At 40.4% G+C, this 25,262-nt stretch overlaps 1 protein-coding gene across 2 annotated transcripts in view; it reads left to right on the forward strand.

The window, feature by feature from the left end:
- Window positions 1-25,262, forward strand: part of pcdh15a (protocadherin-related 15a) — a 194,123-nt gene that overhangs the window by 92,210 nt on the left and 76,651 nt on the right. For both annotated transcript variants that reach the window (XM_047335297.1, XM_047335296.1), the window contains 9 exons: window positions 6,088-6,248; window positions 7,885-8,040; window positions 9,888-10,007; window positions 10,135-10,245; window positions 13,120-13,290; window positions 16,408-16,516; window positions 16,674-16,786; window positions 19,834-20,040; window positions 22,053-22,187. In XM_047335297.1, the coding sequence (XP_047191253.1) occupies window positions 6,088-6,248; window positions 7,885-8,040; window positions 9,888-10,007; window positions 10,135-10,245; window positions 13,120-13,290; window positions 16,408-16,516; window positions 16,674-16,786; window positions 19,834-20,040; window positions 22,053-22,187 (1,283 nt within the window). The remainder of the gene's footprint in view (window positions 1-6,087; window positions 6,249-7,884; window positions 8,041-9,887; window positions 10,008-10,134; window positions 10,246-13,119; window positions 13,291-16,407; window positions 16,517-16,673; window positions 16,787-19,833; window positions 20,041-22,052; window positions 22,188-25,262) is intronic.

Consider the following 25,262-nt stretch of genomic DNA (forward strand, 5'->3'; position numbering starts at 1 on the left):
AAGATTCTACAACATTTTTAGAGGATGTAGGTGGCCATTAAAAATCCCGGTGCTGGATAGGCATGCTTTTGTGTGCTTTGTATGTATGTTTTTTTAAGATCACCCTTGTTTGATTACCATATTAGAAGTTTCCAGGTTGTTCAATGGCTATAAAAAACTTTCAAAGACTGAGAGGAAGTTGTTTTTTTTCCTCAATATTCTTTTTGAAACTTGCATTGCCCTGAATGGAGTGGCTGCATCATATCCATCTCATATTATCTAGGTAAGTACACCGCTGTACCCACTTGATGCAGGTCATTTGGTTATCTTCAGAATAAATGTAGGTTTTAGAGCATCAACCAAACGTGAGCAATCAAATTTGAGTGTGAATTTTTAACTTGAATTTTTCAATCTGAATTTGAGCAATTGAAAAATTGTAACTTGAAATTTGAGATCTGAATTTTTTTGTATCTGAATACTGTTGTAAAATCATTTCAAAGAGGTGAATTCCGAACAAATAAATTCAGATACATGTTTTTCAAAATAAAATATTTAAATATTAAGTACTCAGTGGCTGTTAAAGTTCCAAGACTTATGTCTCTTATTTGCTTCCATAACATACAGAACACGGAGTGAGACAGGTTATCTGTTAAAATCAGGATTATGTGGTGGAGTATAGCAGATTTCTACCCTCAATATACGGTGGTGTTTGCTTTGTGTGTACCTGCTTGCATATGTACACAAAGAAGGATGTAAGGCTATTCTTTTTTCTTTTTTTTTTACTACTTGTTATTTTTGAATATGCATGTAAAGCCGTGGTAGTGATGTTGCTCTATATAGCAAGGTTAGTCTTCTATCAGTTGTTCAGTTTACTACTTTGGTCCAAACTGAACATTTCAAACAGTTATTACATTGCTTGCCATGACATGTTGTCTTTTTGTATCGTATCATATTGACTTTGGTGACCCCATGACTTTTTATCTACCTGCACCATGAAATTTACATTTGTGAGTGTTGAGTTGTGTGGAATTTGATACTTGATCATGTTCCCCTAAGGATTATGTTTAATCACTTTGGTGATCCCCTGAATTTTCATCTTTAACCGTAAATTTAGTGCTGCTGGGCTACAGTGGATAAATACCTGCCACAAGTATCTGTACGAAGACTAGGGTTGAGTTTAGTCAGTTAGTTCAATTGTTTCTAGTTAGTTAGGATGGGGGGGACTCCAGTTGTTTTTCTTTGGCCACTTGTTGACTAATACATATAGTTAGGTGAAATTTACCTCAATTTGATTATATAGGTTGATAGATTTGGTTTGTGGTTATAGCCAACATTGTCGAATACTTCATTGATTCTCCCTCGGTTGAGTTACTGGAGCAATGTAACAAGGAACAGCTGATGAAGATTGGTCAGCATTATCATGTTGAGGTTGAACCCAAGCGTACCAAGCAAAACCTGAGGAGCATCATAAAGGCTGTTGTGTGTGATGGCCCCAAAGGCCCATTTCCTGCTGGGTTGTCAATCAGACGAGTGGCCAATCAGGGGAATTGGCTGCACCTAGGTTGAGTGCCTGCCAACCATATATATGTTCCTGAGCCGTCTGTCTCTTTGTCCTCTCTCTGTCATTTGATTTGGATGAACTTTGGTTGCGTTGTTATTTTGGAAGTTTTACATTATTGAGTAATGTGTGGTCTCCACATTTTTTGGAATTTAAGGGGACTGTTGGGCCTTGGCATGCTTTATGTAATCCAAGTATTATACTTTATATTATAGATTAGTCAGTCAGACAGTAATATACAACACTTTTTATCCATCATCCTCTTCAGTAACATGTACAGCAAACATGAAGACTATCTTAGCTGTTCTCATCAATAGGGATGCCAGAAGTCAGTCACAGTTGAGGGTGCTGAAAGAGTCTATACAATGATACATCATAATGGATGTTGCATTTTAATCTACAACCCCCTCAGCACCCCTAATTCCAGTGGCCTTGATCACCATGCGCTCACCTCAAAATGCTGTGAGCAAATAGCTTTATTTAAGGTTGTCCAAAGAAACTGTCATAGAAACTGTGCCATAATCTCTTCAGTTATCTCATTCCAGAGAAGCTGCCTAAATTCCAAAGCATGGTCTCCTTGGGTATTTTTGAAAACATCCACAAAAGGCCACCAGCTCGCTGGCACAAATGGAGGCCCCACTGTGTTTTAAAAGTAATCAGTAAGATATTAAAGTAATTTCCAAAATGATTCCTCAGTAACCAGTGATGTAATGCCAGGATAGTGGTAATATGCTCTTGTTTAAGTGCCAGGAAGAAACTCTGTGAATTTGTTTTCCTCAGTTAAAGAAAACTGTTTTAGACAACTGATTGTCAGTTTACTAATACTGAAATTGTTCAAATTTGGAGGAAGGGTGCAGGTCAGGGGCTGCACGGTGGTGTAGTGTTTAGCACTTTCACCTCACAGCAAGAAGGTTCTGGGTTTGAATCCCGGTTCAAACCAACCAGGGCTGTGTGGAGTTTGTTCTCCCCGTGTATGCGTGGGTTCTCTCCGGGTTCTCCGGCTTCCTCCCCCTGTCCAAAGACATACAGAATGAGGTAAATGGTAAATTGAAGACTCTAAATTGACCGTAGGTGTGAATGTGAGAGTGAAGGGTTGTTTGTCTCTGTATGTGGCCCTGCAATAGGCTGGCAACCTGTCCAGGGTGAACCCCGCCTCTCGCCCAATGTCAGCTGGGATTGGCTCCAGCCCCCCCGTTACCCTTAAATGGATAAAGCGGTAGACGATGGATGGATGGATGGATGGATGGTGCAGGTCATAAATCAGAGGCGTTGGTTTTCTTGGCCAGTTTTGAGGAACCCAAAATGTTTTGGCACAGCCGCAGTAATGAATGTCCTAGAGACAGCTGTGGCCGGAGCATATTTGTGCTTCATGTGTTATCCACATTAAGTTGGACATATATATTATACATTTAAATTAGATGCTTAAACGGCATTTTGATCACATGGAATTAAAAACTGTGGTCCCTGCAGAGATATTCTGAAATGACCTTCAGTATATAGCCCCTCAGGTTTACACTTAAACTTTGCCAGAGAGTAAGGACTTTAAGACTAAAGCGCTGTGACGCTGTAATGCCCATCCAGTGCTCGCCTATTCTGCTAAGCAATAATGTATCAATATTGCTGCACAAAAATGTAGAAAAACTGTAAAAGTATGTCTCACATTGACATTCATTTATTGCTCCTATCCTTCAACAATGTTCTTCCATTTCTTTGTCCTCTCATCAGAAAAAAAGAAGAAAAAAAAGACTTATCTTATTCACCGTGCTTTGGCGCCCTGAACCAGTAATGGATAAGATCATGGACTAAGCACAGTATATGTCAAACAGGACTCCCAGTAATACCCAATAAACCAACCAACCCCCCCCCCCCCCCCCCCCCCCCCCCCCCAACTCAACCTGGAACCCTTTCAGAAACAGGCCTCAGCACTTATCTGTTGCCATAATCCACTCATGCCAACATCATTGATATTTGGGATAAAAGTGAGCCCTCTGTGTTGTCTCTGTGGGACTAGTGAAGCCCAGATCACAGATCTGACCAGAGATGACCCTGACTGAATTGCAGGCTACTAAAGAGAGAGTGGTTTCATTTATTCAGAAAAGGAGTGCACATACAGGACGGTGGAACTCTGGGTAGCACTTGTTTATATAGGTCTGACAGACTCTGGCATCCTCTTGACTGATGAGGACAACAACTTTGCCGTTAGACTGGGATCGAAAGAGGAAGTGCCCAGAACAGAGGGAGTATTGGCTGTCACTACAGAAAAGCTGAAGTTCAATTAGCTTGAGAAAGAAAGGAGACTCTCCGAGCCCTCCCTTGTAATATTATCAGCGGTGTAATTTACAACCCGAGAGTTTCAAAAAGATGTAGCTCACCACTCAAGTTACTGAGGCAGATATATTTATGGGAAGCTGTGTTTTAGATTAATGAACCAGCAACGGGGGGGGGGGGGGGGGGGGGGTGTCTTCTGACTTTTAAATTAAATTCTTAGAAGATCCATTTTTCAGATGGAGTTTAAGCCTATGTGAGACAGATAATTATAGACCCATGTGATGACAACACACACACACACACACAAACTGACTTGCTGCTATGCATTCATAGTAGCAAAAAACTGCAGGGGTGGTTGTTATATTTTTAACGTTTCTTTCCCACCGCCATCGGGGGTCATTTTTGAGAAGAGGCTGAGTGACTGCAAAAAATGTAAAAACCAGCTTCATGAAAGGAAAGAATACAAGATGTTATGGGAAGTAATTAAAAAAGCCCATTAAAATACCCCCACCCTCTTAGGTTTTACAGCTTGTAGATTGGTGAGGTATGTCGAGTGCTTATAAGTCTCTCAACTTTAGTTCATTATCTGTATGCGGCCATGTCTGCCAGCTCAAACTAAACTCACTTTTTGGAGAAAACTTTAAAGTACTTTAAAGATCCAGCATTTAGGCATGGTGTTAATCAAATATGTTGAATGCAAAGGGGGGCGATATTGTCATGGTCCGCTAGGACCAGGAAGTCCTGTGGACTTCGATTGCCCTTCCTTGTGTCTGTCTCTGTTCATTTTAATTTGCTTTCTTGTGATCCCTTGCGTTTTGGTCATCTGGAGTTTGGTATTTCCTGTTTTTATTTTGCATTCACTTCCTGTTCTACGGTTCCTTATTTTTGGCACTTTATGTTTTCTTGTGTTTCCCTGTGATTGTCTGCACCTGTGCCTAATGGGTCTCACCTGTGTCCAATTATCTCTGCCCTCTTGTGTCTGCGGGCCTCCCTTCGCTCTGGTTGGTTCTCAGCTCAGCACTTTGTTTGCTCTGTTCCTGGTTGTTTTCTGTGGATGTCCCTGAGTTTGGGTTTTTGGATTTCATGAGTTGGGACTCACTTTTCCTGACAACAACTGTAAGTCCTTTTTCGTTATTTTATTAAACGCTCCCTTTTTGCTCCCTTAATCTGCATTTTGAGAAGCTGCAGCTGAATGTTTTCTCCGCGGATGAGCTGAGGATTATTATTGTTGGAGTTTAGTAATCCTTTGTCTCTTTACAATCTCAGTGTCTCAATCAGTCACCCACAGCTTCACTTTTTCTTTTTTTTTTCAATGTACGACATTGGTAAAGTATTTTAAAACGACTCTTGGGCTGCAAGTGCGTCTGAAAGGGTTACACTGTCTAGCCTTGCTCTTACTGTGTGAATGCACTGAAAGGTTTGACGTATACATTACTGGGGATTGTGGCGAACTAAGGACATGGACAGGTTGCACAAAACAAGGAGTTATTTCAGACATCGCCTATTGACAGCCAAAAATGCATTTCCAATTTTTTATTTAATTACTAGTTGAATCTCTGACTCTTGTGGTGGTTTCCACATTGGTTTTTCGGTTAGTATTTTTTGTATTCTTGCAGCTTTCTGATTAATTTCACTGATACTTTTGAAAGAAAAGTTTTTTTTCTCTATCAAATTCAGTTTTACATCACTGATCTCAATTAAAATACTTCACCACTGCTCCTCCTGGATCTTAACTCTTTTGTAGTGAACCACCAGTTATTTCATAAATCCACTAATTTGGCCACTTAGGAGTCAAGCAATCATCAGATTTAACAGGCTTTGGGAGGGTTGTCTCACAGGACTGCTGTGGCAAAGTTTAATCACCCACTAATTAAAGCTGTGGAATATAAACCTGGGTTCTAAGGCAGTATTCCCAAAGTCTTTGCAGGCTGGACAGTGTTGGAATGAAAAGGCAGCGTTCAGCAAAACTGTGATTCTTTTTTGTTTTTATGGCTTCATTTTATCTGATTTTTTAAAACTAGTATGAACTATATCAACCAGTGGCATTGCCATTCAGTTTTCATTTTAGCAAAGAAACCTTTTCAATGGGTTGCAAAAAGGTATTTTGAAGAAAAAAAAAAGTCATTCGTTTTTTTTGTTGTCTTTATTAACTGATAAATAAACACAATCTTGATTTTATTAACTAACTTATATCCCTGTCTGCCATAAGAACATAACCGAGACTGTGAATCTCCTTCGACAAGCGGACCATCCACTAAATAGAGACTGCTTTACCTTCACAGGTACAGTTCTGGTGGAAAACATGCAGATAAACGGTCGAGCCCAAGACCCGGGAAGAACCATCTCGCTGACATTGCTGGACAACTATGATTACTGGGTGATACTAGAACCATCAAGACAGAGGCTCTACCTCAACAGCACCGGACGCGTTCTGGACAGAGACGTGAGTACAGGACTGTGATCGTGATCTGTATTGAGCAAGTCACACTTCTGCCCTGATGTTTTGAAGTACACGTATTTTCCATCATAACTATGTAGCTTCTCATGTATGAATTTCACTGTAGCTCTTTCATGTGAAAGATATAAATCCTGTGGACCTTTTATTGCATCATGGTCAGGGTCTTTTTAGCCTTTTTTTCTTCAATTTTGAGGTTTCAAAACATGTTAAAACTTATTATAGTAGCCCATGCTGTAAAGAAAATAATTGTCAGATGGGCAGAATATAAATCATTCATCAGTTTTAGTTTAACTGCATTTGATTTGTCCCTTTAATGAACTTTAGATAATAGCACAATAGAATGTTTGCTAACAGAATTATATAATAATATTTTTTCAGCTGTGGAACTTTTGTTGTAGTTGTCATTTTGGCTTTTTTTATTGGCCTATTTAAAAAAAGGATTTGCATTTATATGTGCATTTCCTCATTTGACAAACACTTTTGTCCAAACCCCTCAGTGCTAATACATTTGAATATGTGCTGTTTTCCACTTTTGAGCTACAAAGAAAGTGTAAGATGTGTAATAGCAACAGAGTGGATTTATGTCAAACCAGCATGATGATTTTACCCCAATGCTAAATATAGTAAGTGAACAAATAAGTACTGACACATTCTTCTATATGTAATATGTCAAACTCCGGTCCCCAAGGTATCTCGTCAACCTGCAGTGCATACAGATCAGGGTAAATGGTCCAGTATAAGGTGTGAGATGTGGGTTGCAGGGGCTTGGCACTGGGTGTTAAGTGTTCTGAGTGCTGTGGGAAAGAAGCTGTTTTTGAAGTGTGCGGTTACATTATACAGACTAAAGCCAGGGAGCTGGACATGAAGCTACTAATGGGAATATCTCAGAAATATGACCAATTAACTGGAGAAATGACAACAGTGGAGGAGCAGGAGAGAGCCAAATGTTTTCAAGTAGAGGGGGAGGGGGGAGAAGCTAGCCAGGCAGCATTACACTGTAGGGCAAGGTCATCCTTGTTTCTAAATCTAGATGATGGATGGCAATGAGACAAACTGCTGCAGTCCGAACAGAACATGGCACAAGGTTCAATGCTCTTTAATCACATGTTAATTATTTATGAAATGTACTGTTCATTAGCAAAGTCAGGCTGCAGATGGCAGCTTAGAATAAAACAACAATAGCAATGATTAGTTTACTGCAGTAATATACAGGCATCATAATTACCAGGAAGACCGAATAGCAATGTTGGTTTTGCTTATTTTCGATTCAGACTTGATGAATTCATAGTCAGGATATTATTCAACAAGAAGCAAGTTAATTTAAGTAAATTGGTTCTGACCTTTGGTTCAACCTGTGAAAATGCTTTGTTGTCAAAACCTCTCTCCCCTCTTTCTTTTGCTGTTTTTTTTCATTTGCTGTAGCTTGTGAACTGCAAGCATCCGAAATCAGTAAAAGTCTGCTCTTTTGTATCTCTAAGATACTGTCGGCAAAAGGAAATGTACTACAACAGTTAATTGTACTCAGGTCAGCTGTAGGGCTATATGTTGGAAAAGAGGAATTAGAAACCAGACAATTTTCATTGTAATACTCCAGGGACATGTCTTTCTTTTTTCCTCTCAGCCCCCCAACTACATCACCACCATTGTGGTGCAGCTCCAGTGCATCAACCAGCTGGTTGGTACTGTCATCTTTCACGAGGTGCGGATAGTTGTGCGGGACAGGAACGACAACACTCCTCGCTTTCAGCAGCCTCGCTACTATGTTGCAGTAAATGAGGTACGGTTGTTGGTTATGCTTGTTTTATAACTCACAACAACAAAATGATGAAGCAACGACATTTCATCAAATGTTCAAATTATTCTGATTCCACATATTTGTGGAAAAGTGAGCGAATCTAGGTGAATATTGGGGCAGGCTATGTATTGGTTATAGTCCATTCATGTCAGTGTCCCCACATTGGATCTATAAGGAAGGGCAACATTGTATTTGATTCCCAAAGCCTACATTTCAAATCGCATGACGCAAGACTCCGCACCTGTTGTTATATTCCTGTACAGCACCCACATTGTCTAAATAGCAAATGCACTTGTCGCAATCTAACCAGCCAATGGCGTGCTGGTCTTCAAATGAAGTGTGGTCAAGAGATTGTTGGTTCAATGCTATCTTGAGACAGCAGAAAGCGATTTAGTTCAGCTGACCATCAAAAACCTGGCCTGAATATAGTGCAGCAGTATTTCAACATTAATTCAGGTGTGCATTATCAAGATAGTGAAATGCTTTATGTTACACGGACAGATGGTTGGTCTGCTTGCCCACTTGTGCTTTGTTGTTAGAGCCAGATCCTCAGCAGAAAAATGTTCACTCTGACCTCCTGGAAAATCCTCCCTTATAATTAGCAATTCACAAAGGTGCAAGTGCACCAGTCTGTTAAAAGGAATGGGAGACAGCACTCAGATTGGTTTATTGCATATTAGGCCCAAACTCATCCATGACTAATAAAGAGACTAAGCACAGCCCTTGAACCATGCGCCTGGCACAGCCACCTTTTTTTTCTGCCATTAAACTAGCAGAAATGGATTTGGACACACCCTGAATGAAGACCATATGCTTTACACGATGTGCTTGGATCATTAAAATGGAGCTCATGTTATCATTGCATCTGAGCCAACTGGTGCAAATTGACTGTTATAATGGTCCCGAGGAGTCAAATTAACTCGTTGACTCAGTTTAAACTTGACTATGTCACTGCCTGCACCTATTAGTACTAGATGGTTCCAGTTACCTACAAATTAGTGTTATAAGTTTGATTTATGAAACATTTGCAACTTTAAAACAACTCTATTCAATGTGGATGTTCAATTCTTTGCCACATTGTGGCCCATCAGAAGTGCACTTTTAATACACTGTTTACTCCAAGATATAGTATCAAAATATTTGTTTTTTACCCCTCAGTTTTGTCCATTTGACTCTTACAATGCAATATTCATGCCAGCTTGTAGTTCAGGAGAGAATGTGGGTATTGTGTTGCTGCCTGCTGTGCGATCATTTCGCTACATCTGTCGAGCACCAGTCAAGACAACCTCTGAACCAAACCTGCATCACCAGCAGTGAATCAATACAAATCATTGAATCTTCTGACTTTATAGTCACCCTTTTTCAGATTCTGAAATAATTCCCCTCTGAGTTTCAGGCAACTACAACTTTTGTCTCAGTTGTTCACAGTTTGTGTACCCATGCGTGTTCGAACATTCCTGTCACAGCATGTTATCATAGCCATATGCAGCTGCCCCAACAGTATAGTGAGTCATTCTACATTGCTGTCAACTTCTCCCGTGAACAAGCACGACTGCCCACTGCCTGGTCCTGTGGACTTTGCTGAGGGCTCTGGGGAACAGCAGGGGTTCTCATACTCGCTTTGTGTTATTCTGTCAGCAGTGTGTGTAAGCCTTCAGACTGCTGCTGACTGCAACATTTTCCCATTTTGATTTTTTTTTTTTTCGCTTTGTATACTAATGGTGCGAAGTGAGAGGTATATGCATGGGCTCTCTGCTGTAAGTAGATGTTGTACTCACAGGGGGCTGTTTGAGTTGTTGACTTTTTCCCACTCTCATATTTTCCTCCAGCTCACCCCAGTTGGAACGACCATTTTCACCGGCTTTGCAGGAAATAACGGTGCTACGGACATTGACGATGGGCCCAATGGACACATAGAATACAGCATCCTTTACAATCCCAATGACCCGGTATATGGACAAGTCATGCCATGATAAAAACCCTCTTCACCATTGTGAATTTCTTCAACAATCATGGCTTATTGCTCATGTCCACCTTTCTTTCTGTCTTATCACGTTGACCCTATCTCTCTTTCAGGCTTCTAACAGAACAATGAGTGTCGCAAACACCCTGTCAGGACACATTATTCTGGCAGAGAGGCTGAACTATGAGGAGAGAACTCGCTACCTAGTTTTGGTCCAAGCAAATGTAAGTGAGCTTTGTACATTTATTTGTACCATTTCTAACTTTTTGCATTGACTTTGAGGGAAAATAACTCTTCATGCCACCAATATATGAAAACATGCTTTTTATTAAGTACCAGTAGTTAGGTTCACAACTTTCTATTCGTGTGCAGAATTGTAACAACCCATTTTATATTTCAACAGCACACCTCAGAAAATGCATAGTGCAGTTGTAAGGCAAGGTCTGGGGCATATTGTTTCAAAATGATGGCCGTCAATGAGCAAATCCTCTTTTTGATTTCAGTTGTATCAAAAATGAGAGGTTCGCTTTGACTTATTACGAACAAGTCTCTTAAATTCAGTCCGTCTAAGGACATCACACAAACACTTTTGTGTTCCTGGTTAACTTGCATTTAACTAAAACTGATTCTCGGTTCAGACTGAGACAACTGAATCCCCCAAGGTTTCATTACAATATACTATTTTTCATTCAAATTGATTGAAGCTGTTTGAGAAGTTATAAGATAACTGTTTGTAGTCTGAGAAGCTTTTCTATAACCAAGTTGATTTAATTATGGATTTTACTTGAGGCAGGGAATTTTCCCTCCCGCTCTCATGGGGCAACATGACTGAGAAAATAGGGTGAAACAAGTAGTCCTAATGACACCATTAAAGCAGTATGAATTATAATTTAGACATATATATGCTTATTCTCTTGTCCTTACACACAGCCATTACGAAGCAAATTTCTATTGACCCAGAGCCACCGCAAAGCTACTGGCCAAGAATTTGACTTTAAGTCCGGAATCTTATAGCTCACCCTCCCTACAGAATATGGACAGCACTGGATGTTTCAAAGCCTTATAATGAGTCTCAATATGAAACAACTTCATTTCCAAAACAACATACAATTTTTGTCACAATATTGTAGTCATGTCCCGATCAGTGATTCGCCTACCTGAACAATGGAAGTCAAATATTACACTTTATAATGTTAAATGGTTGAGTTAAAGCACTGCAGCCCACGTAATCATTTAACAGTCAACTCATCTCCCGTTCTTTCCATTTTCTGCTCGAGGGAGCAAAAGACTCCGCTCTTTAGCCTGGTGAGGGGTCCTCCAGGGAGATTTCATTTTCTCTTGGAAGAGGACATCTGAGTAGAGAAAGAAAGAAGACATGATATTTTGCTAGGAGTGCCCTGCTTGTGTCAAGAGTTTAATTGCAAGTGCTGTGCTGCTCACTTTTCAGGGTACCACATTGGGAGGCAACATTAACGCAGCAGGAAGTTTTTTTAGGATAGCCACTGTAAAGTTATGTATTTTCAGATAAAAAAAAAATTCGAAGAAAATGTTTATTACAATGTAGATGAGTAGTGGCCTGTTGTTGGACATGTTTGCATCATTACATCTGGGAGCTTATTAGATCTCTGCCACGAGTATGAATTTATTGTGCTACAAAACATAAACTAAATCAGGCAGCTAATTTCACTAAATGTCATGCTTAAAAAAATGTTAACTGTCAGGCCAGGACTTTAAAGAGGACTCAGATGCAGAGAAGACAGTTCAGGCAGGGTTTTATTCAAATAATCTTAAACCTCTGACAGTGACAAAAATAACAGGCTGTAGAAAATTCCTTTCACAACTAAACATAAGGCGATTCTACTGAAGATCGAAAAACACTCCAAAACACAGAGGGAAAATAAACTCAGGACTAAGCTAATTGACTTAACATAAATCACTCCAACGGAGGCAAAAAAAAATGGCTATGAACTAAAACTGCGCTACGAAACTGCGCTATGAAAATTACATACAAAAAATCACTCACAAGGAGGCAAAGAAAAACGGCTATGAACTAAACTGCGCTACGAAACTTACAAACAAAAACCACAAGGAGGCAAAGACAAAACACCTATGAACTAAACTGCGATATGAAAATTACAAACAAAAAAAATCACTCACAAGGAGGCAAAGAGTACAGACCAACAATACAAGAAAAGCAAGGCTTGGGGCAAGGCGAGGACTGTGGCATGGGGCTGGGGTGCTCGGCTGAAACGATAACACTCTGGCACAGGACAAAGGGAGACGCAGACTATAAAGCGCCCGAGGGGAATGGGGAACAGGTGGACAAGATCAGAAATCAGGGAAGACAATCAGACCGGTGACACATGAGGAAAGACAAGTAACCTGAAACAAGAGGAGAGTTAGTTTTCAAAATAAAACAGGAAGTCACAAGACAAAAACCCAGGACGAGACAAACCTCACCGCGGTGTGACATTATCAACATCATATTTTAATATTTGTTTGGTCATTTATATCAAGAGTCCAATCTATTCTTAAATTGTGTCTGTTTTATCTATATGACATAATCAGGTTTTAAGTTATTGCATCAAGGTAATAAAAAAATTGTATTTGTCAACAGCCAAACAAATGAAGGACATAAAATAATTGAATGCATGACTGTTTCCATATGAATCATCACTGTAATGCATGCTGAAGAACAGCTTTTATGGTTTTAACATGTTGTATTGATTTAAGCTCAAGTGGTGAGTAGCAAAAAGCAACAAATCCTGTGGGTGTTGGTTGGGTGGCACGATGGCGCAGTGGTTACCACTGTTGCCTCAGGGAAGTTTCTGGGTTTGTATACTTTCCGACTGGTCGGGTTCTTTCTGTTCTCTGGTTTAAGTTAATTGTTGAGTTTAACATTGTCTGTAGGTGTAAATGTGAGAATGAATGCTTGTTTGAGTGTCAGCCCTGCGGTGACCTGTCTAGGTTGTACCCTGTGCCCGTGCTCAGTGTCAGCTGGGACTGGCTCCAGAAGCCTGCAGTCCTCAAAAGGATAAGTGATATAGCTAATTAATTAATGTTTTATGGTTGAAATTGAAAACGTGTTCATCCTCCAGGACCGTGCCCCATACCCTCCCAACCGTCGGACGGCTACCACCACTCTGACTGTGGACGTTCTGGACGGAGATGACCTGGGCCCCATGTTCCTCCCTTGTGTTTTGGTGAACAATACCCACGACTGCAACCCCATCACCTACCACGTTGCTATCCCTGAATTCACTGAACCGGTAAGAGCAAGGTAGACAGGAAAGCGCGAACACAAGGTCATTTGAACAGAATTCCTTCAGTTAGTAGTATGTGCTTGCTCATCCTGAGGATGCTTTTGCAAATGTTATTCAGATTTGTGTCACATTTTACTACATTTTTACATGTCTGTTAAAATGTGAAACAATGTTTAAAAATAGCTTAATTGTCTGCTTACACATTGTTATTGCCTCCACACCTGGATGAAGAGTTAGCGTTTGCTGTTAAGTCTCAGCACAGCATGTCATTTCCAGGGGCATTTTCTGGTCTATTTGACTGGCAAATGGAGTCGAAGGCTGAGTTGACCTGGAATTCTCAGAGGCAAGGAGAAGAGAGAGGGAAATTACATTGATCTATTTCTGAGCATGAAAAGATCAAGATTAGATGAACTCAAGGGAACTGTGCCGAATTACTGATTTCGACTCTCTTAGACTAGACTAGTAAAGAGCGCATATTCATGTCAATGTCCATTTAGCACCTCTTTCAGAGCTTTCGATCATTTCAATTGATCAGTAGAAGCAGTTGCGATGTCGCAGTATATACACACACACCTCCAGTGATTCAGAGCACCTTCATGACTTCTCATATTTGCTCATTCTGGTGCTTTCAAACATATGGCATGGTCCTCGACAGCTTTCTAGGCCATACTAGACTATTGGATTAAACTGCGTTGAATTGGATTGCACCGGGGTAGTCTGGATTGAATTTGATTCGATTTAGTGACCGGGCTGGATTGGAGTCAGCAGTGTCCCGTAAGCGGAAACAGCTTTGAATCGCAGCATTTGTGTGTGGAGTTTGCATTCTTCCCCTGTCGTCGCATAGGTCTCCTCTGAGTGCTCCAGGTTCCTCCTGCACTCCATGAATTAGAAACTCGAAATTGTGTGAACTTGATCGCCTCTTTTTTAGATCTTGATCGAATTAAAGTCTTTATATGTGGACTTGCCTGTGGAAATATGTACACACTTTCCTTGACTTTTAGGTAGTGAATGTGGTTAATGTGAAATACTTGCTGTAGTTTCACATATCAGTTTTTCTAATGAGTCAAATTGCCTCACAAATACAGTAAATTAAAAAGTTTTTAGTTTTTTTAAAAGTGAAACCTGCTTTTAAGTGATTTGGGGCAAAGACTCCATCAAGTACAGGTGAAGTGTACTGGGGTTCGAACATAGAAGCAGAACTGAATTGAGTTTTACTGCACACAGAGAGACTTAATAACCCAGACATCTGCTGTGAAGACATAATTTGAGCTATATGGATACAGAAGGTCAAAAGTTATTGACTGAGGCCTACAGAGCTAGAGGGAGTGATAACGTGTGCAGTGCAGGAACATGCATGTGCTGCATGTAGGCGTGTAACAGAAGCTGTATTTAAGGGGAGTCGCAGCTGGTTGTCCAGATTTTATATCCACAGTTTGCCAGTGTTATTTATGATTTATGATAAAACATTTGTATGCAGGGAGCACCAACTAAACACATCAAAGCATCAGTGTGAGAAAATATTTGTATTTCTCCCACTGCATTTTCCCTTGATATTACAGTAATATGAAATGTTCTCTTCACAGTATATGTACACTTACATTACTCTCATTTTGACTGTATCCTTATTATCTTACTTTTTAAATCTTAGTAAGTCTGTAATAAGGTTTAACTATGTTTCTGTAAAATAGTGTAAATCTCAATTTCAGAGAGGTTTATTTTTTATTTTTTAGGAATAGTCTACATTAGCTTTGCAATTTTCAATTGTCAGCTTCTTCTGATCTCTAATTTGTTTCCATTCTGCAATGTAACCATTACACTAACATATCTGTCCACAGGGAGATTTGTCTTCTCATAATTGATGAGTGTATTGTTATTAATCACAATGGCAAGACAGGCATTATTAAGTTGATCTGTATTTATTTTTCACCCTGTGGGGATATAATGTGGGCTCTGGAGTCCCCTGGATAATGACTGCTGGAGGAGGGTATTATAGCTAATCATCATTGTGCAGAGCCAGGGGGATTTGATTTAGCGCACCTCCAGACATTGTAAAAGCGAGAGGGCTGATTGGGGAGGGGTGTAAGGATTACTCCAGAGCTGAGGGATATAAATATACCGCCTCAGGGAGGGACTCTTACTGCCAGAGAGCTGTTAGCCATGTGTCTGTCTACGCGAAGGAAGTTGAGCACAGCCTCTTAGCATACTGTATTAGCCATATGGAGGCATTTTGCATGAGGAAAGGAATTCTTAAATGTGGTGAGCTAGACATATTTTCACTTTGCCATATGTCGGCGCAAACATGTGGAGGTAGAGTTGCGTAATTAGTGCTGATGTCTGAGTATACATGACCGGGGAAAGTAGCCTACAGCAACACAAACCTGTTATCCCTGATGTGCAGCTCTGTTAGACGTTTTTAGTAGCAGGTTGCTGAGAAATCGATCAAGCTCTGGCATATTAATTATATATATTATAACTGTTAAGACACTGGCCTACATCAGAAACGTTGTTGTTTTACAAGTCCCAATATTCAGCCTTTTTTATTTTTATATTTGAAATATAGCACAATGACAAAGACATTTTCTCCAGCCTCTATATTCCAGAAATCAAAATACTAGTGCAAACAATGGCCAGGGACATATGGTTCTTAGTTTCTCATTTCGGTGACCAGAGGCGCGAGTGCAATCCCAGCACAGTAACATTTGGAGGAGAGACTGAGGCAGGGAGGAACACAGTATCAGCAGGTGAAGCTGTGGCAAGCTTCAAGAACATCCAATCACAGCAGCTCCTCTCATCCCCATTAAAGGCAGAAAATAGTTTAATGGGCCAGGGGGCAAGTCCCCGGCAGCTTCTCTAGAGAACTGTGTTTTTATTTGGACGATCAACATATACACAACTCAAATAAGATTATTTGACTTTTTAAATTTTTTTCATTAAAATAATAAATATTCTATGGCATTGGAATTTGTGTCTCTAAATAATGATACAGAGAATAAGTTATTTTAGGGGATAATAGCTGCTCAACTATATGCTACATCACAACTATACAATCAACAGCGAAAACAAAACATTTGCATATGCTAGTCTTACTGTGTTTTTGACCGTCTCCCCCATTCGCTGTTGCAGAACAAACTGAACCCACTGAATGTGACCCCTGCGATCCGGGCTGTGGACATGGACAGAAACATACAGCCCCCATCAGACAGACCTGGTATTCATTACTTCATCCTGGTTGGTAGGTTCATCACGTATCTCCTCAGTTTTTACACACTTAATGTTGTTTGGTTCAGTCGGTACGTCATCACTTGGCTTCTGAGTTATTCTGCCGTTCTTGATGGTATCATGCAATGCAACCAATCCACATCTGCGAACGCTCTTGTTCCTCATTGCAGGTCATCCAATCACATATCCAGAGTATTTCTCCCTGAACAGAACCACTGCAGAGCTGCGGGTCCTTCAGCCTATCAGCAGGGACTTCTATCAAAGGTTCACACTCATCATCAAGGTAAACAAATGCTAGTTTTATTTTATTAAAGGTTGAAAGACCTTACTTATAGATTATTATGGTATTATTATATATTTGCTGTCTGACTTAATTGCACTGAACAGGTTTTTTGTAGTGAGTTTAGGTTCAGAGTAATGTCAGGTCATGAGTAGACAAAGAGAGGCTGCTATAAAGCATTACAACAACAACAAAATTGTAATGTGTCAGTGGTCAGCTCACAGATGTGCATAATCCTTCAAAGCTGGTGGAAAAACAACAACATACATTACTTCCATCTCCTGAATGTGATGGAGACTGATTATCAAAGTTCAGCCCAATGTAGAATATTGATTGTACCTTTACCTCATATTTTTTAATGCACTTGTGCCACATCGAGTTTAACTTATATCTCAGAAACCTAAGCCTGCACCCTAACCCCGCTCCACCCAGAGAACCTCAGTCCTGAAGACCATTAACCTTATCTGTAGCTGCTTTGGAGATGGGGGTGAAAAGATATTATGATTTATGGACTTAGCAGGAGGATAGGCCGCTGCGCTCTCATGAATCCTAATTTAGAGCAGAGTCAGGTATTGCCTCAGTGCTGCTGGTGGAGAGCAGCAGTGCAGACGAACTTTCCATCCACCCGTCACTAAATTCTAGACACCTCTGAGCACTGCGCTCCTGCTGTTTACCAGGGTGGCGGGGGAGCAAAGAGATGAGAGGAAGAGCTGATTCCCACAAGAGGAAAGGAGAATTGATCATATGAGAGGCATTTTGCATGTCTTGAAGAGGACTGTCCATAGCTAGAGGACAGTTCAACTGGGTGGGGGGGAGGGGGCTACAAGACCAAAATAGATAGAGAGATGTGTATGGAGGATGGCAGGGAGTCTTATCTACCTCATAGATGGGTGGGGGAACCATTGCTCCAGGACTCGGAGGAGGAGGGAAGTGAGAATTTGACTTTGTTATCTTGAGTGCTCTGATGGAGCACAGTATGTGGTCTACATAGCTAATGCTTTAAGAGATATAAAGTTAATGGTGGAATGAGCTGCAGCGTCTCTGGCATATTTTAGAAAACACATCTATTTTTCTTCAAAAGTCATCACTGATCCTGATGGAGCCGTATCCACCAGGGTGACTAGGATGAAATGAAGACAAGTGACAAAGGCAGGCAGAGATGGGGAGAAATAGTCTGGTTAAAAAAAAAAAAAAGAGAGAAAAAAAAAGCAAAGAGATGCAGTATGACATGTTAAGGATGATGGAGGCAGCACAGGAGAATCAAGACTGAGTGATAAACAGTGACTTTTGGTTGCGGTGAATTTCCTGCAGGCCTGTGTGTAGCAGTGGAGCACAGGTCATTTAGCGCTGCCTCCCAGAAATAGGGACACCACTAAAGAGGCAAATCACCAGGGAACACTGTTATACTACACCCGGCCCTTTCTCTCTCTCAGACACAAATGTTTGTGTGAATTTCAAGGAAAAGAGGGAACATCCAGACACACACACACACACACATACACACACAATGACTGCACTTTTCCCTCAGGTTTTTTGAGTGAGCAGATTGCATCTGTGGGTCAGCGCAGCGTGGTTGTTCTTTATTATCACACAGATAAGGGAAAATGGTTGAAAATGTTTGGGGATGATAGTCTGGAATAACATTGTAATGGCATTGGCCAAAAAAAAGAAAAAAATGCGTGAACCTCAGCTGGAGTGAAACACAGCTTGATGTTCCAAAGGTCTTTAGCAGGGGTTTGCAGTCATACACACAAGAAAATAAATACATTGCAGAGTTTCTTCGCCCATGCACATACACCCATATTTAGCAGTAGAGCTATATTCTTCTATTACAGTCGTCATTCTGCCACACAAGCCCAGCGAAATTGAGCTTATGTGCACAATTAGTTCCAGGTCATGGCTTAAACTGATGTAGCCTCACTCCCCCTCGCCATGTGTAGTTTCAAAGCCACAATGTTTCTGAAGCATCCCTGTGTGGGAGGTGATAGCGACATGTGTGCTATGACTGCCGCCATCTTGTTTGGTCTTGCAGGGCTGTGGTAACTAGGACTAACTTTTTTTGCACATATTGAATCGCTGAGACACACATTTCGACTCGAGGTTCTGCACCAGGTTGTCTAAGCAGCATTGTCACCCACCAACTATGATGGAAAATGAAGTGGAAATAATATTAAAATTCTGGTGACACAGCAGTACTGTTGGGTGTGTGTTCCAATGCATGTGACACAAATAGTGAATTTGAATGCAGGTGAGTCAATATTTCATGCGGTGAAATGCAGTGTACAGCTCCCGGGATTCATGTGTAAGCTGTGTTAGAACATTTACTATGTCTAGGATTTTGAAATATTTTAAACAGTAATACAGGCTATTGAGTTCATGTTGTGGGAATGGAATATTTGGAAAATATTGCTAGATTTATAAAGGCTTACTTGATTCAGTGATTTTTACTTTAATATCTATCCTACACGTTTGTCTTTAGCAGACATGCTTGCTGCTGCATGTCTGTTTTTGGATGAGGATATTGGCATCCTGAAGAGATGAAGAGGTGTCAACTGGGAATTTATCTTATAAGACCATTCCATGGTTTATTCTGGGGCTAGGACACTATACAGGAGCACAGCAGAATCTGTTCAGTTGAGTTTGCACAATAAGCAGTGGAGACAGACCAAACTGAAAGTAAGTGACTAGCTATGTGGTTAAGCTTGGCATTCACACAGCTCGTAATATTGAAAGCCTCCTTCAATCATTGGTCAAGCATTTAACAACCACTAATTACTGCCCACTCCCTACAAATGAGGGTATTTGCTCTAAGTGCCCTGGTAATTACAGAGGCCCAATCCTAAATGGACCCCTGATTAAATGTGGTCATTGTTGCTTTTTTACGCCTTTATGTCTCTGTGACTGCATATGAGTTTGGTTTCTGTGCATTACCCTCTTCATCCAACTCATTATAACTACTACTTAGCAAATATCCAGTAGATTGCATGGCTTTCAGTTTGATATGGTAAAGGTAGAGAGACTGACGATGACTTTCTCTCCTTCTTTTTGAGGCTGAACAGGACAACGGTCACCCCCTCCCAGCCTATGCTGACCTCATTATCGAAATCCTGGATGAGAACAACCAGGCTCCATATTTCCAGTTTGCCACCTATCAGGGCTATGTGAGTGAGTCCTCCCCCGTGGGTACGACTATCTCAGCCAGTGCCAACCTCACCGCCCCCCTGGGAATCATCGCTCTGGATAATGACATTGAGGAGGTAGAGAGAGAGAGATATTTATGTTACTACTGTTAACTGTGCGTGCACTGTTTCCTACGCGTTACACGTGTCCACCCATGCATGTGTGCATACAAACACAAAACGCTTGTACTGTATTGATTATATATTGATTAGAGATCCACATTTGTTCATGTGTTTGTGTCGTGTACTCACAGAAAGTAACACGTTAATGAGTCTTCTTCCTCGCTATAATTTTGTCCTTGCTGTAGCTCGCTCCTGGTGAAACACCTGTAGGTAAAGGGGTTGTTTTTGGATGCAGTGACACACACACGCACACGCACACACACACTATAGGGATGTCCAGATCAAGGTCTTTGCTCCTAATCTCAGGTATTCAGGTTTTTTTTTTATATTAATTATTTGCTGATACCAGGTTTAATCCAATGTTAATATTTACCTGCATAATACAGCTGCGCTGTGCACACATATACCATAAAGGAGTCCTACATTGATATCAGTTTGATACTTGATGGTTACTTGATGGTTTAATAGCTCGTTAATTGGTTTCTTACAATATTTGGTTTAGTGTTTTGTGTAATATTTTTTTGCGAGGCGAGTCAGTGTGGAGTTAAGGCAGGAGGGTTTGAACAAGATTAGACAAATCATCTTTATGTCCACTTATAAAGTAATGCTGAAGATTATATGCATTTGCTTTGTTTTATACCTTAAAAGTACTGGCTTACCCACTGTGGCACACTGTCAATGTGGATATAATGTATTTCCTAATATTTCAATTAATCATTAAATTACAGTAACCAATCCAATAAGTAGATAGGCTTTATATACTGGCCCATTTAAACAACCATGATTCCTACTCTGCACATTGACTCAGGACATCCCTATTGTTATTGTGAGAGCACTCATCACTGCTGGAGATATCTGCAATATAGAATTATCAATCTTGTAACTGTATTTTGGAGAGAGACAAACTATCTGTGACCTGTCCAGTTTGTCCACAACTGCAGAAATTGTTTTCTTTCACATCAAAATTTGATCAACAGTGAATTAAATACTAAGCAGGTCTCTGGTAATGGCGGTTGTCCACAAAGACTCATTCAGCTGATGCAATGACTGTTGTACCCTAACGGGAGTGTGTGTTTTGCTCTGCTGTGTTGTCCTTCCTTTTCAGATGAATATTTTTCCTACAGTTGCATGAGAAAAGAAAAACAACTTATTTTATTCTTTATAGATTATTTTGTGTGTTTGTGTGTGTGTGTGTGGGGGGGGGCATGTTTGTGTGTATGTTCACCCACCACAGAGAAGAAGCTTTTTTGTACCCAAACTGCACTGATGGGGTTGTATTTAAATGTGGTGCAAACGCACCCACTCACACAGCCAAGACAAATGACCACTGCCTTTAGTTCGTCTTTCAAAATATCCCTTTACTCAGTCTTTGGAGAAGATTAACAAATCAAAGAGGAGTGGAAACAGAGGTAACAAAATCAATAAGCCACCCAGTCATGATGTTTACCAAGACCCTCTTAAGAGGACTCATTGATGGACGTGAATCGAAGCCAACTTGCAGTAATAGACTACAATGGACTCTGGTTTATTTGCTAACACAGTCTGACTGCAGCAGTGATGATACCTTCTTAGTAAATGGCTCTTTTTAGAAGATGATTTCAAGCTTGTTTCACATCTGAATACCTTGAACAAAATGCAATCACTATTTTTCTTAAAAAGGGAGCAAAGACAATAATGGGCCTACGTTGTTTTGGCAGAAGACATTTCCTCTGTTCATTTCTTTATTGATGCCATCCTGTTAAAAAAGGACACAGTGCTTTCCACTTCCATCTTCATCTCCGTCTCCACTGTTTTCTGAAGACAGAAGTGAGACATGCCAGCAGTTTACTTTTTCAACTCTTTGGCAGATCAAAATGTACTGTTTGATAGGCTTTCTTAGCCCCACAGCCGCAGCCTTGGATGAAAACGATGAAACAGTCTAGTTGTCATGGTAACATGCTTCTTTTTGTATATCTTTCTGTTGGAAGACGAAAGACCCCATGGTAAAGATTACCCTGAATGACTACACCACGCTCTTTGGCCTGACCCCAACTGGGATAATCCGCTACCTGAGGCTCCTCAAACCTGTGGACCGGGAGACGCAGATGGCCTACACTTTCAGGGTAGGTCTCAGACCCAGTGCAGCTGTTTGCAAGACGGCACAGACGCCCCATGACCTCCATCTCCCATTTTCTGTATATTATTCGAACTACACACCAAGAGGCCATTGCAGATGCAAAGCTGACCTGACACAATATGACCTTTATCAGTGGTCGGACAGCAGTCTGTTCACTTTGATTTATACAGTTACTTCCAGAGGTGAACCAGGTTTGTACAGTATGTTCCGCTGAAAAGACCATTGTCTAACCCTATTTGTTAGTCTAAACATTATGATTGTGTATTAAGCATATTATTGGAGATCTGTCTGCCACTAACCTAGTTATAAGCTGTTTTTTTCTGTGTTCCCTGGAAACTTGCATGTAAGTTCTGTTGTTTTATCGTGCTTCTCTATCTGTTTTTGTCCCCATTTACTTGCTGTTGCTTGTGTTATATATATTTGCTTATTTTTCTTAATTTGCAGTACCTTGAGCTGTCTCAGCCACAACGAAAAAATTACTAATAATTCAAACACTCAAGTAAATGATCTCTCAACAAGAAATTGCATGAACATATTTGCTATCAAACTATGGTTGCTATAATGACAATAATAAGCCACCTCCTGTGGCTCAGGAGATAGTGGGTCATCGACTAACCAGACATTATCGTTATGTCGTTGGTTTGATCCCTGGGTTGATCCCTGACGGCTATGCTGGCAATGTATGAATGATATGTGAAAGAAAAAAGTGCTGTCTATGGAAGCACTGTAAGAATGGGTGAATGCAACATGAGCAGTAAAGTGCTTTGGGTATACCATGTATAGGGTAAATGGACTGTATTTATATATGACTTTTCTACTCTTATCAACCACCCAAAGCTCTAAACAGTACAAGTCACATTCACCCGTTTACACACACATTCATACAGCCCTTTTATAGACAGCAGGGTTTTTTTTCTATCACATTCATACACTGCCGGCACAGCCGTCAAAAGGGAAAAGGCGAAAAACAAAGTGCATGCACAAGGTGTGATATAAATAGAGAGAAAGAGAGCAAGAGAGAGTTTGGTGCATCTCCCAGCAGTCTAGTCCTCTGGCAGCATAACTAAGAGATAGTTCAGGGCTCACCTGACCCGGCCCGAGCTATTTTCAAGTTCCATTAGGATTCTGAAGTGGGTTACTCACGATCTTCATGTTCATGTCTTATTCACTTTTTTTTTGTTACTGTACATCTGTTATTTTCTGTATTTAGGTTTCTGTTTTACTGCTGTTACATGGATGTCAACAGACAACTTTTTTTTCCTTGTCACATGCTGGAGGCAAGGCAGCAACTTGGGAAATAGAGCAGATCCTACCGTCGTCGGGGATTCCTTTGGATTAGAGAGCATCAGCAAATCAACAGTGAGCTCGTGTGGAAATGGTTCCCTGGAGAGCACAGGGATGATTGTGTGCACTGTAGTTTCTGATTAAGTGCCGGGTTTGTTGAGGCTGGTAGTGGGGGTTTTGGGCATCAGCAATTTATGAAGATTTGATGTGTTCACTGCATGTGTGCAGTGTTTACCCTTTTCATGCTGTGTATGCAAAGTTTATGTACAGTACTTTTCCCAATGGGGTATGAGGAGCTGACACACTGGTCTTCTATTTAGGTTCTATGGATTTTTTCAATTCCAGAATCTATTATGAATATGCTCTTTAGTGAATGGTAGCAATGTGCCTCGTCTTTGCAATAGTGACTTATCACTACAGTGCAATTTTAGATTTCCATGGCTCCCTCAGCTCTTTAAAATGGATGCTGCATCCACTGTCAGATCTAAAGGAAAAATTGTGTCCCTCGATCATCAGCAGAATTGTCCTTTCTGTCTCTCCGAAAAATCCCCGAAGTCACGGTTTCTGTCTGGAATAACAGATTATGCTTATAACCTGGTGAATACTGTATCTTAATGCTTGTTAAATTAGAGATAGCTTCTCAGTTGCATGTGTTTATAATGACCAAACCCATCTACACACACTCCAGTGCAAAAACTCCACTTGCATAGGGGTCTTCACGTTTAGTAAAGTTAGTATTAATCTTAGTTTACAAGTTGTAAGACAAATTTAACATAAATAATATTGATGCATGACCCGTTTTGCACAAACATTTCAATTGCTGCCATTGTGACCAAATCCTACAGGCAACATGTCCAATACATGTGTCCATACAATCAGTTGAATAGAAAGAGATAGATAGGTTCCTGCAATTGTGAAGCCGAAGCAGGTGAGACTAATCACTGTCTTGAAAACAATGATAATTTTAATTGACCATAATATGAGACATTACAAGGGAATGCCTATGAATTCTTGCTAACATAATGTTTCCTAGATAAGTGCATAAACAATTTAAAAGTAGCTCTTTTGCTTTCGATAGGATGATGTTATTTCAAAGATTGTTGTTGAGAGAAAGTCTTGTCTTAGACGCTAAATAAATTGTAAAATTAGTGTGCAGGGACAGAGAGAGAGAGTGAGAGAATCTCTCTTTAGGCTGGAGAATAGAAACATTGCTCGATGGGAGAGAAAATATTCTGGGCTGTCCTGTATGTAATTGTGTTTCTGTTGTTCAGCTGTTGTGATAGACACATTCCTGGTGCACGGTTTAGCCAGTAATTTTCATTTCAGCGCAGAGAGCAAATTTTTAGAGAATGGCAATTTCCCCCCATCAGGAACACGCATTTCTTTCTGCTGTCACAGTTTTTGTGTAGATCTCCTCTCCCCACAACTTCATTTGTTCTTCTGCTTAGTCGATTTTCTTCCTCCCTTGCCAAGTCCTGGAGGTCCGAGCTGCCACTGACAAATAAACATGCTGTTTGCTCAGTTTGCAAACTGTCCTTCTGGCAAGTTTTCTCCTCATCTTTTTAAGGGCTTTTCTTACATTAAAGGAATGAAAACTGAACTATACACAAAAGCAGAGTGTAAGTGACTATCGTTGTTGTAGAAACGCGTTGATGTTTGACATGTTTTCTGAACAAAGAAAAAAACAATCTAAAAGCATAGGCTTAAATAAAGAAAAGCCATCCTCTGTGATTTGTATTAAAGAATGGACTTTGTCAACTTGTCTTTCTAAAGCTAC

Source organism: Scophthalmus maximus, chromosome 10, assembly GCF_022379125.1.
Source record: "Scophthalmus maximus strain ysfricsl-2021 chromosome 10, ASM2237912v1, whole genome shotgun sequence".
Classification (NCBI taxonomy): domain Eukaryota; kingdom Metazoa; phylum Chordata; class Actinopteri; order Pleuronectiformes; family Scophthalmidae; genus Scophthalmus; species Scophthalmus maximus.